We start from the raw sequence: 12,689 nt of genomic DNA on the forward strand, positions 1-12,689 counted from the left end.
TTCCCTTCCCCTTCCCCTTCCCCTTTCTTTTCAAGAATCAATTGACCTATCAGTATTATTAACACTTTTTTTTGTAACTGAAGTTAAAGAGCAATTCTCCTAATTGAAAGTATTCTGAAAATTCCCTATTTCTCCTATAAGTGAAAGGCAATTTAGTGGATTTGTTTTTTTTTTCTGGGGATTGGATCATGTATTATAGAGCATGGCTTTTTATGGCAGGAATAATTGAGAAAATTCTAGAAAGAGAAAGAGGAATTAGCCTAACTCTCCCTTCAGCTTGAAGTCAACTCATCTTGATGCCCCCTGAAGTCCCTACCCATTATCCCTCTCTGAGGGAGAGCTGCTTGTTTTCACATATCATTTACTGTATCCATTACTTCAACAAAATGCTCTAAACTCACCAGCTGCCACACAGTTTCAGTTTGGGTGAAGGAAAAAATTTAATCCCTGGGCAAAATTCGCATTGTGTGGAAGTAGTGTTTAGTTGTGAGGAGAAGCTTCAGAGGACTTCATCTCGTAAATTTCTAAAACAGACCAGAAGTTTGCCTCTTGGATCTCATTAGAAGGACCCACTTGACCTCTTATTAACAGCATTTTCTTTCTCTCTGAGCAAAAATTTGGACAGGCACATTCTTTGATGGAAATGATCAAGAAATACTACTTATTCCTTTTATGTATCACTAGACCAAACACTGGGAATTATGTTCAAACATATATTGTGGGTTGCCTAAGCTTTTCCATAAGCCAAGAAAATTCTGAGTTATGAGTGAGGAAGGCACAAGGCTCTGTCCTGTGAAGCAGAGGAGCTACTGTAATCACAAAGCAAGGAGAAACTTCTCACCAAATTTAGTGTTTCTCAGTACAGTTAATGTTCAAGCCATTCATAATTCTTCTCGGGTGTACATAGACATTACACTACACTAAGTTCTTTTATATTCAGATTTCACTTACACTGTTTTCTGCTCTTTTTTTAATGCAAAAAGTTATTCCCAATTTTCTAGAGGGTAGTGGGAGAAGAATGTTGACTTGCATTCTCTGTTCTCTCCTATCCCATACCTACCTACATGGCCAAACTTCTACCAAAGAAGACCTCCTGGTTTTGAAATGGGGAAATTTGTACTTCTTTCAGACAACCTCAGAGGCACTGTATGTAAAGTACATGAAAACTTGGACATCTTGTCACAATTCCTTATCTTTCAAGTATTACTGAAAACTTGATGCAAACGCTGATGCAACAACTATCAAAGCAAATTAACATTAGTGAATTGCTTGAATTTCTCTTTACAGGAAGCACCTGATAAAAACAAAGCCAATGGATTGTATTTTAGAGATGGAAAATGTCGGATTGACTACATCCTGGTCTACAGAAAATCCAATCCACAGACAGAAAAGAGGGAAGTATTTGAAAGAAACATCAGGGCAGAAGGAATTCAAATGGAAAAAGAGGTAAAAGAGTTTCCCTGAAGAAAAAAAAAAAAAGCTTTGAACTTTTAAATCTGTGCAGAATGTGAATTGTGTTTACTCTGAAACCCCTTTGCACTGTTGTAGTAGTGGAAAAAATGCTTTTAAGCATGACTAAATATAGACTACTTATTGCCAGAGCAGCAGGAAAGCATAGCCTAAAGGAAAATCAGACACATGGATTGAAGTCCAAAACAGGCCATTAGAGTCATCTTTTTCAATCTTATGCACAAGTAGGCCATAGAATTTCATCCTCTGCATTGTGCAAATAGAGAAAACAAATGCTGGTTTTGGATGGCCTAAATTCTACTCAGTGCAGTGCTCACTTCTGCATGTACATTTCTTACCTGGTCCATTCATTGATGAGGATCTTAGTACTTGTTTCAGAGGCATATCAAGACCCCTGCCTTCGTGTTCTTGTCAGCTAAGGTGTAGGGTCTTAGGAGATATTTTGGTAATTTGAAAACTGACTACAATCTCCCTTGTAGTCCTAATCATAAACATTAAAATAATTGAAAAGCCTGTATGAATTTCCTGTGTCAATGTTATTTCTAACACTATGTCCTAAAACAGTGAATCATTTATGAACAGGAGTGTAAAATGAATGTAAACTGCTTAAAAATGTATTGATAAGATATGCAAAATTTTTTGCCTAGGTCTTTTTTTTTTTCTTAAATTTAAATACACTTTCTTGAGCATATTTAAATGGGACTTAAGTCTCATTTCCATGCAGGATAGGTATACTGAATACTTAGTTTTACTACAAATTGATCAACTTACAGCTGTGTTGATATGCATTGTTGGCCTGCTGCTGATGCAAATGGTACAGGAATTTTCAGGTTACAGACATTCGTAAACTGTTTAAATGCTGTACATTATCTCCCCTTCTGTCACTGAAAGTTTGGTACATGTGTAGATATTCTGCCTGTGTGCTTAAAAGGCATTCTTCTTTGCAGAACTCTGGAATAAGAAATGGAAGGTGTTTCTCTCCACTATAATTAAAATGTTTCTTATTGTTACATTTTTTATAATGAACCTGGTACTGATAGATATTAAGTGCATGTCACTGATTACGTCAAAGAGTTGCCCTAAATTATTCCTTCAGATAATCTGGATTAGCATCTTTGGTGTTGAAGTTGTTACTGGGTGTCTTAAATGACAGCCTTTTTCTTCTTTGTTATATATGCTTCCCATAAAAATGCCAGTGATTGAAAGAGTTGCAAAACAAGATCTGAGAACACGGGAATGCTGCTGTGGTTGTACATCTTCAAAAATATCTGAAGTTTGGGAAGTGTAGAGAATGAATGTGAAATAAATTCTCCGTGTTGCTACATCTAACAGTTTTGAACTAATCTTGCTATATTGCGATTTTTTTCAGTTCTTGCCTTTTACTGTGGTGAAAGTTATGAGATCCCTTTATATTTTAAGTAATATGAAACTTACAGCATTCTACACAAAGAACTTTTTCAACTTAACGATTTAAGTGCTTACAATTAGACTTTCCTTGTGCCTTTCATTTATTTGGAGTTTCCTGCTTGGGCTGCATGAATACTCTGCCCATTTGATTATTCAGTTCAGTTTCTATTATGCTACTGACATGGAGTTTGATTTCTTATTAACCTCATCTGGCCTTGGTGTGATTTCTTGCTGGCATCAGTAATTGTTACATTTTCCAAACTAAGAGTGATCCATATGAGGCTGTGCTCATCACTCATCACTCAGGATAATGTTTTTAAAATCTAGGATGCCAGTATTTTAAAACTTACGACTCTGACCTAAAATTAAACTCTAGCATGTGTACTTCATGATCACTTTAGTTTCTAAATTGAATTATAATCCTGAAAGAAAAAAGTACATTCTTGGTACACCCTCTCTTCCTTCTTGCTGAGTAACAACTGTGCTGCATAATACTTAGATTTTAGCTGTGTGGTGTGATTGGTTAATGCCTGGATTATTTCCCATGATTTTCTACTTCTCCTTTTTGGTGAGACTGCTAATTGTGTAGGGTTTCAGTTCTGGAATATTTTAACAGTAGATGTGTTTTCTAATTGTTGTTCATATTAGATATATTGTTTTCACTGGAAAACTTTGCTCACAGATAAAATGAGAGGATTGTTTGTCTCTATGACCAGAGAGTGTATACAGAAACAACAGGTTGTTACTGCTGGACTGAGAGAAATATTTTTACATGCCGTGAATTTGTGTGGTGGTAGGTTCTTTCTTCTTTGGGTATTGGCAGTTCATATATTGACATTTGATCATGTTAGTCCTGTTTTCAATTTGCAGTCAGAGATGGGAAACTTACAGACCTCTTCACAATGCAGTTTTGAAGCCACATTCCTCAGAAACACTGCAATAAAAGAATAATGCATTGCAGTGACTAGTTGACAAGCATAACACAGCAAAATACCCAGGAAATGGTGGGTGCAGAGAGATAAATTTTTACTTAACTTCCTGGAATGAAAAAGTGAATCTGAAATGAATGAATGAATGTTGAGATGACTTGAGGCACAACATCAGAATCGTGTAGCTGAGAAAGGTCTGAACAGATATGTTTCTGACTGTAGAAAATTATTATAACTTTTTACCAGTATTGCTCAATTTCACATTGAGCAATAAACAAATTCACATTCAGATTCCTGAGCTATATCACACTATTCTCCAATGCAAGTTATGGTGGTTTTTGTGCTTTGTGTAACCAGTACTAAAGAATAAGGGGGTTTCTGGCCAAGGAATCCATCACTGAATTAATAAAGATGTAGAAAACAGAGGTCTAAGAGTGAATGGATAACCTAAGAGAGCAGCATATTTCATTTTCTGACCCTTCTCCCTGCTTTTCAGTGTTTATCTGTTAGTAAACATTGACACAAGAGAGGTAAATAAATATGATATCCTGGCTCTGGGATTCTTGATGACCACAATGTTTAAATTCTTTAATACTCTTTGAAATAGACTTGTGTATTGAGTAAAATGAAGAATCAATCAATCTTCAAAGGAAGCAAGTTCTCATTAGGGTTGAGGTATCAATAGCAATGCCTGTTTGCAGGCATAGATACTTTCTCTAAACATTACATAGGACCAATGCCTGCCAGAGGTGACTGGCAATGGTTAACTGGAGGTATGACATAAATGTCTACATTCTGAGTGTATGGTTCATATTCATCCAAATCTTGAATAGCCCTAAGATCAGCCTATTGACTCCAAGAAAAATACACTTATCACTTTCATATAAAGAGAAAATGCATATTGAATCTATCATTCCAAATGCAGCGTTCATCCCTCTGAGATAGTAAAAACCCAGCATTTTTCTGGAAACTTTATCGTTTCAAGAGAAAATGAAGACTAAGAATTACAATGGGCGTATTTCATTTTTCACAGGTATAAAGATTTATAAATACAGTGCAAATGCAAGGAAGACGTAGCGTGCTGCTAGAAAGAAATCTGTATAAAATTGGATTTCTAATTCTTAAAAGAAAAAGATCATCTTAGGTTTAAGTAAGTACTGCACATACATGGGTAGAAAATAGCTGTACAGGAATAGACCACTTTTAATTTGAGCTTGGCATGTTTTTGTGTGTTGTTTTTTTTTTTTAATTTTGCTTCTTATGACTTCACTAAACTACTCATACAGTGCTATGAAAAGAACTAAATATGTTTTGCTTCACATTTTGTCTCAGATGTTTCATTTATAAGTTGGAGGATGATTTGATACAAACTTCATTTGAAAAAACATTGGGCATATTGGTAGAAACTGATAGGTAGGAATTTGGAAAGAGAAACTATTAACTAGTGAAAGAAATATTCAGGCCCTATATTTTATATATTTTACATATTTTTTGTATACTAATTTTTCCATGTAGAAGTAATGAACTGCTTTAAAGCATTCGTTTCTGACCTAACAAGCAAGTCTCCTGACAGTTACTGAATGTTTCTGGAACTAGTTTACAATATTTCATGGAAGGCAGTCCTTTGGGCTGCTGCCTCCACATCAGTCATTGCATATCCCAGCTGTAAGACATTGGGTGGTGTGTTTTTCAAGAATAATCCAAACTGTAAGTTTTTTCTGTTGCATGCCTGGTTAAAAATTTAAACATTGCCACTGTAAGTGTCAAGCTGTCACCAGTGTGTCCCAAATTGCATTTGCTCCCTGCCTCAAGCAGTAGCTGACATTTTTGGGGCAACACCTGGCTGATATGCAGCTGGTATATACAATAGGTGTTCTCTAAAGAAATAAAGAAAGATGAGAAGGGGAAAGGAAAGTTCAGCGTAAGCTTCACTCTTGTTATAAGTATCTACTAGCAGGAATATTCTTAACCAGAAACTTATGAATACTAGTTAATACTAGTTAATTAAGAAATTACTTTTCCAGTAGTTGATATAATGGAATTACTGGATAATATTATTTCATGGCTTTTCATGTTAGGAGGAGATGTGCATTAGTTCATGTTGACGTAGTATGAGATCTGTAAAGCAGTTTCTCTTGATGTGGCTGTACCTTTGCACTAATGGAACAGGACTTTAGGAGTTCAAACCATGTATTCAGTAAGAGGCATATATTTAGTAGCAACTTGGAGCCTGATTTAGAATGATGAATGTTGAGAGAAATTACAGATGACAGAAAGAGCACACAATATAGTATCTCCATGACTCTTGACTCGTCCCTGAGTGTAAAACCAAAATAGACTTATGACTATGTCAAAGTGAGGTAAAAGTTAGAAATAGAGAGTAGGAAAAAAAACCAAGATCTTCAAGGACTAAAACTTCAAATATAGTTGTGCTCAAAAAGTGATGATGCAAATATGAGATGTTATAATCAACAGCTGTTCTTCTTGAGTACAGTCAAATATTAGCATCTTTCATTCTGGGAGAAATGACATCTACTACCTTTTTTTTTTTCTTTTTTTTTCTTAGTACTGCAGAGCCAAAACAATTACGTCAAACTGCTCTGCATTTTTTCTGGTTTGTGCCCCATCACTGCAATTGTTCACAAGAATCCTGTTATGTAAATGTTGTTGCTGATTGTGGTTCATAGGCAGAAAAGAACAAGGCTGACTTCCAGCCCTCAAGTGGCATTTGCAGAGCTCAGTTAGGAGAGGTGTTTTATAAAGTTAGCTTATGTAATTTGTCTCTCTGAGGAGCAGTGTGCATAAAAAAATTGCTGCCTTCTGAGTGACTATAAGTTTCTATTTCAGCTTTGATTTCAGTACATTCAATTATTGTAAAGACAAAACTTTGTAAGTAATTTATTGCCGCTGTGGATATTAACTTAATCAAGACATGCAGTTTATAACAGATTGCTTAGCCAGTGTCCAGGTTACTACCTGAAGCTTGCCAGGGTAGTTTATGGGATAGTCAGGAGCAGGGTGCAGATGAGGAGAATAGCTCAACTAGGTAATCCTTTTTCCTAGTTGTCATTTTTCTTTCATCTTCAGATCCCTTCCTTCAAGTTGACTTTACTCTGCACATACCAAAACCCCCGATCTACTAGAGAAGAGGGTGGCGAGGAGAAGTTTCCACCACCAAAACTTTGTTGACTGTTCTCTGAGCCTTTTTTTAGAGCAGCAGATATCTGTATGCATGCCTGCTGTAACATATGTCCACTGCACACCCTGCCACTAGGAAGCACCAGGATAGCTGTGTGTGTGAGGATCTCCATAATGCACGGGCACAGTAGGTAAGGCTACGTGGAGGATGTTACTTATGGCTAACAGGATTCCCTTTAGGACAAACTATATTTGCTCTCTAGCTAGAAAAAAAATTATAGGTTGCTGACAATAGTCTCTTAATTCAGACACTGTTCCTTTTGTTTCTATAATAATGTGTGACTCCTTTAATTGCAGTGGGTCAGACTGCTGGCTGTCACCTCATCATTTAAAGTCAACAGCTCAGCCGTTTCTGCCAGCTGAGAAATCTTCCTTCTACATATTAATGCATTTTCAATTATATGGTTTTGTATGTATTACAGATTACACATTCTTTCTTTCCTTACTGATTGAATTTCAAAGCATACTCAAGAATATTTTCAAGAGGAGATAAAATTCTTTCCTATTATATTCCATTTTTTAGTAATGATGGATGACCTTATTTCTTCTAATTACTTCAAGTTGTCATACCATTACAAAACAAAAAACCTGCTTGGATGCACAAACACATGTGCACTCATGTATATGCAAAGTGAAATAAAGGATTGCCAGTATCTACCTTAAGGTCATGAAAAACAATAAATGTCCCAATTCCTTGACATAAGGGACGGATTTTTTTTCTGTGCTAGAGCTACAATGAGTAAAACAGTAAGATGTGAATAAGAGTGGCATGAATTTCCCCATTTCAGTAGCTGGCATTTGGACAAAACTAGGACTTGGATATTAGTCACTACTGTAACTAATATCAAGCATTCTGTAGCTTTCATGAGCTCCATGTAAGTTATTTTGGTCTCTCACTTTCCTGATGCTATTACTCAGTATGCAAATAACTACAACTAATGAACTTAAAGTACAAATTACTCAGCCTGCAAGAGATGCAGTTTCACAAATAGCATAATATCCCATCATTTGCAGGTACAGCTTGTTATTTGATGTTTAAGCACTGTGTCTGATTGCATCCACAAATCATGGATGGAGATATCAAAGTGACAGAAACTATGCCTGCAAAAAGAGAAACAAGCTGAAATGCAAGCCCATCACATGTATTATGAGTGAAGTGCTTCCAGCTATTTAATTTGAACATTGGGCTGTTCATCTCATCCAAGTTCAGTCAGAAGAGGTTATAAACAGACTGATCTCCCAAAGATTTATTGTTAGTTAATGATCTACTGCAAATAGCAAGAGGAGTCTTTTTTTCAGCAGCTTTCTAGAGGAAAACATATAGGTAGGAATAAACAGCTATCCTTTTGCAGAGAGTGCTCTGTATCCAAAAAAAATCTTGTTGATAAAATTTATCTTGTTGATAAAATCTTGTTTCAGCTTTCAGACAGTGCCCACTATACAGCACAGGGACAGTTTTATGTAAAAACGTAAGGAAATGCATGGAAATCTGGATCAAGAGAGTCCAAACTCAAACTTCAATAAGCAGTTTTTAAAAATAACCTTTTTGATTGACTGAAGGAGCCCATAAATAAATACGTTTTTGAGTTGACAAATTCCAACCTTTAGCAGGATGGTAAAGCTGATAGACTAAGAAATCTAGTGTAACTGTTGCTGAAAAATTGATTTAGATTTGAAAAAAGTATGGCTTTTGCATGGAGTGCAAAGGTAAAACAGAAACTATGTAAATAACTGAAGAAGGATAAAAAGGTCCCTGAGACACTTCACTCTCAAAAATGCTGAGTAGGATTTTTTTATCAAAGAGTTTCTTGCCATAAATCTTCACAAATCAAAATGTCAAAAATCTTTTGAAGGACACTAGGCTCAAGGGAAAAAACAAACAGGAGATTTAAAATCACAGTGAATGTTTCATACTAGATGTCCCCTATATGTCAAAAGTCACCTCTCTCTTTACAGTAATTGCTCTTAAACTGCAATTATTTTTGAGACATTTTTTGTCTGCCAGTGGCATCAGGATCAAGCTTAGTCCAGAAGGCTACTATCACTTAACGTACAGTGAGAATTTTTGTTGCCTGAAGGTGACATGACTGGGTTTCTACAGCAGTCCCTTGCTGAACTGGTTTTGTGAGAAGAAATCTAGAGCTGTCTGTAGGGAACAGAAAGACACGGTATATAGAAATGCCAAAATATGTTTTAGGTTCTCATTTTGTGTTGATGTTTTTGGGGCTTAACATGACTTGTAAGGATTGCAATGTATTTAATGCATTACACTTATGATCAAATTGTGATGATTTGCACCTGCAATATCCTCTTGGTCAGGGATTATTTGGGTCTTCTCCTGCAGCACAAAGCTGTGTGGGGCTGCACTCCTTGCAGGCAGTTCCAGGAGAGATTTCATTTTCCCTTCTTCACCCTCCCCTGGTACAAGGGCTCCAAGCCATTTCACTGACTACTTGCTTTCTTTGCTGTCCAGGTTAGCTCATCCATGCAGTCAGTGGAGCATTGGTGCTGTGTATCCTGGATTAAATGTATTTTAATTGTGGTACCGGCCTCACAAATAGAGCTAGATGAATTATCTCAGAGCTCAGACTTTATTGGAAACGATGTTTTGGTTTATGACTCTCTGGGCTCAAATTAAATCCAACATTATCCATCGCATGCATACATATTTGTTTCTTGCCATTTCAGACTGGTAGTGAAGTGATGTTGGAAATGAAGTTTAATAAAGCTTGACCTGAGAAAATATTGTTCCTGAGGTAGCCACGTTGGCTGAAACCTCTGTCTGCCAATTAATCATGTCTCTATGTTTAAAGTCTTATGTAATTTACAAAGCTCTCTTTTGTCCACAAGAAACTTTTCTCCTTATACATGAGAGCTTTTGAGAGAAGATCCGAAAGTGCCTGGTAGGCAAAACAATTCAGAGATGTGTTTCTTTTATCTTGAACATTTTCATGGTATAGCACTTTTCTTAGGTACAGCCTGTTTTTTGCTGTTAATGGTCTCAGACAGATATTTATTTTTACAAGTAGGACTGACGCCCCGTTCTGAAGTCTCCATTACCAAGCATGAATATAAGAACACTGAGGTTCTTAACAACTATCTCTTACAACTGTTTAAAACTCAAAACTTTGCAAAAAGAGAGCCTCCACATCAGGTAACACCATTTTCCAATTAAGGACTCTGCTCATTATTTTGACCAGGAAGTGAAAAGGAGAAGGAAGTTTTTGCTTTTCTTGCAATCCTGTTTGTTAAGAAGAAATGTATAAAAATTTCCTTGGAAACTGGTAGAATCATACCAGGAAGATATTTATGTTTAGTTTTTTCATAATACTGAGTATTTGTCAACCAGCTCAAAGTTCTAAATGCTCTCTCTCTAAAGGTTTTTCTTAGGATCGTTTTCTTCATCACGTCTGTTTGTTTGGAATTTTTACTTCTCCTTGACACAAGCTAAAGAAATTGATATTTCTTTGCAGCAATCTGGTATAATATGATGCTGGTAGGACAGCCACACTGCAAAGATTTTCTGTTAGTGATAAAGTTGAGTAACAACTAGCAACTTTTCTATCCAATGCTACCTTCATAAATGGTCATTAATATAGATTAGGCTCAGCAAAAATTTTTAAAGGAGGAAAGAGGAAAATATTTTTAAAATATGAAAAATTTTCATTAAAACATTTTAAAAATTAAGTTTGTGATATTGAAGTGCCATGCTCATTGATAGGAAATGCATAATTTTACAAAAGATAAAACAGGAAATAAAAAGGAAAAAAAAGACAATACAATGTTTTAAATGCCTACATAATCCAAAAAGATTCCAAAACTTGTTATTTTGTGTGGACTATGGTTTTTGAGATTACATTGAAATTTTTCAAGTGTTTACCTATACATTTTTTGAAATCTTGTTCAATTTGTTTCATTTTCATATAAGTTATTCAGTTTTGAGTTGAAACACAATGTAGTTCTATCAAATGTCATCACAGGTGATCACTGAAAAGTAGGACTGTGTACCTAGCAAATGGCTTTGTTTACTGATTTTGTTCTTAATTTTTGTCATAGATTACCTATTTAATATAAAAGAAAACCAGATTTTGTAAACCCAGAAAAGGACTGACAAAAGAGTTTGTAGTTATGTTCGCTCCGCAAGCATTTTATTTCTCATGACTACTGGAAAGTGCAGTTAAATAAGTAGTCTGGGATATGGTGCTAGATTCACAATTTGGTGCAGATCTCATCAGGTTGAACATGGAAGTGTATGAGTTTTTATCCTCCCATATTCAGAGATTTCAAGTTGAATGCCCCATCCCTGGAGGTTTCAAGGCCGGGTTGTACGGGGCCTTGGGCAACTTCATCTGGTGGGTGGCAGCACTGCCCACAGCAGAGGGTTGGAACCAAGTGAGCTTAAGGCCACTTCCAACCCAAGCCATTCTATGATTGTCACACATCCTAAAAATTTGCAATGGAAGCATGAATATGTCTCAGGCTTTTATGAATACTTAGAATTTGGATTTTTTTAAATGTGCATATGCACCTCTGTAAACGTCTGAAAAACATTCTTGTTAACTACATCAGTAGACTCTCAGAGCATTGTCAGCAAGCTACTACGAAGATGCAAAAGCACAGTTCTGTTACACTGTGTTACTCTTGATTCCCCAGCCTTTTGTAAATTGAACTGTTCTGAGTTGTGTTTTTAATGGTAGATGGAATTCTAATGCCATTAACCTCTTGGTTTTTGTAATTCTTATGCTCTTAACCACTTAATTTTGGTCTTGAAGGCAGCAGAAACAGAAGATCTCTGAAATTCGTTTTAATTGTAAGTAAAATAATATTATATTCCATACTAAGTACTGCATACAAATAATGTTCAAAATATCCTAAAATTATCTCTAAAGGAAATGGAATGTTTTGATAAACATATACTTTAAGTACCATTTTTTGCCTGAACTATCTTTATTTTTTATCAAATAATTCTTTATTGTTTTATTGAATTTAGAGTGATGAATGTAAAAAAAAAAAAAAAAAAAAAAATGTGGGTGGATGAAAGTTTAATTTTTCCTGAGTCAGGAACCATCTCTTCACTGCTGCCTTCTTGTCAGAAATTATTACATTACTGTTTAAACAGAAGCATGATGTAGAGCTTTTATCCCAAACTTGACACTATCACATTCCTTCCAGTCCCACACCCCATCTCCTGAAAATCCCAGTCCAATATAAGATGGGATCTCTGGACCCATATTAGTTGCATGTGTTTCTTCTGGGAAGGTGATATACTTTGGTCTTTTTATATTCATCTGAGGATATTGTAAACATTAAAAAAAATCTAATGTGTTAAGAAGTCCTATTTTAGCAAAAGATTGAGCACTAAAACTAAAGCAGAAAATACATCAAACACCACTTCTAGATCATACTTAATACTTGAAGGTCTTTCTGCTTTAGTCTCAGTCTCAGCCGCACTAGGAGAACTAAGGAATTCTTGACTGTCCTACTCCCACTTCACGACTCCCAGCAGCAGCTTTCCCTGTGCAGTACTTTCAGCTTCATGTCCCTGACTTTTCTCCAAGGTTTCCCTCTTTCAAACATGCCCACAACTCTTCCAGATCCTGTTCCCTAGCAGGAATGCAAGGATTATACCACATATACCAATGATTGCTCAGTCCTCATCCCTGAACTTCGTTGTTCTGACTCTCA

General features: G+C 35.9%; 1 protein-coding gene across 3 annotated transcripts in view; it reads left to right on the forward strand.

Moving 5' to 3' along the window:
* ANO4 (anoctamin 4) overlaps nt 1–12,689 on the forward strand; it is a 155,450-nt gene that overhangs the window by 66,324 nt on the left and 76,437 nt on the right. For all 3 annotated transcript variants that reach the window (XM_042816301.1, XM_042816302.1, XM_042816303.1), the window contains exon 4: nt 1,288–1,446. In XM_042816301.1, the coding sequence (XP_042672235.1) occupies nt 1,288–1,446 (159 nt within the window). The remainder of the gene's footprint in view (nt 1–1,287; nt 1,447–12,689) is intronic.

Source organism: Centrocercus urophasianus, unplaced genomic scaffold (assembly GCF_019232065.1).
Source record: "Centrocercus urophasianus isolate 14NV4802_14NV808 unplaced genomic scaffold, USGS_Curo_1.0 seq_15, whole genome shotgun sequence".
Taxonomy (NCBI): domain Eukaryota; kingdom Metazoa; phylum Chordata; class Aves; order Galliformes; family Phasianidae; genus Centrocercus; species Centrocercus urophasianus.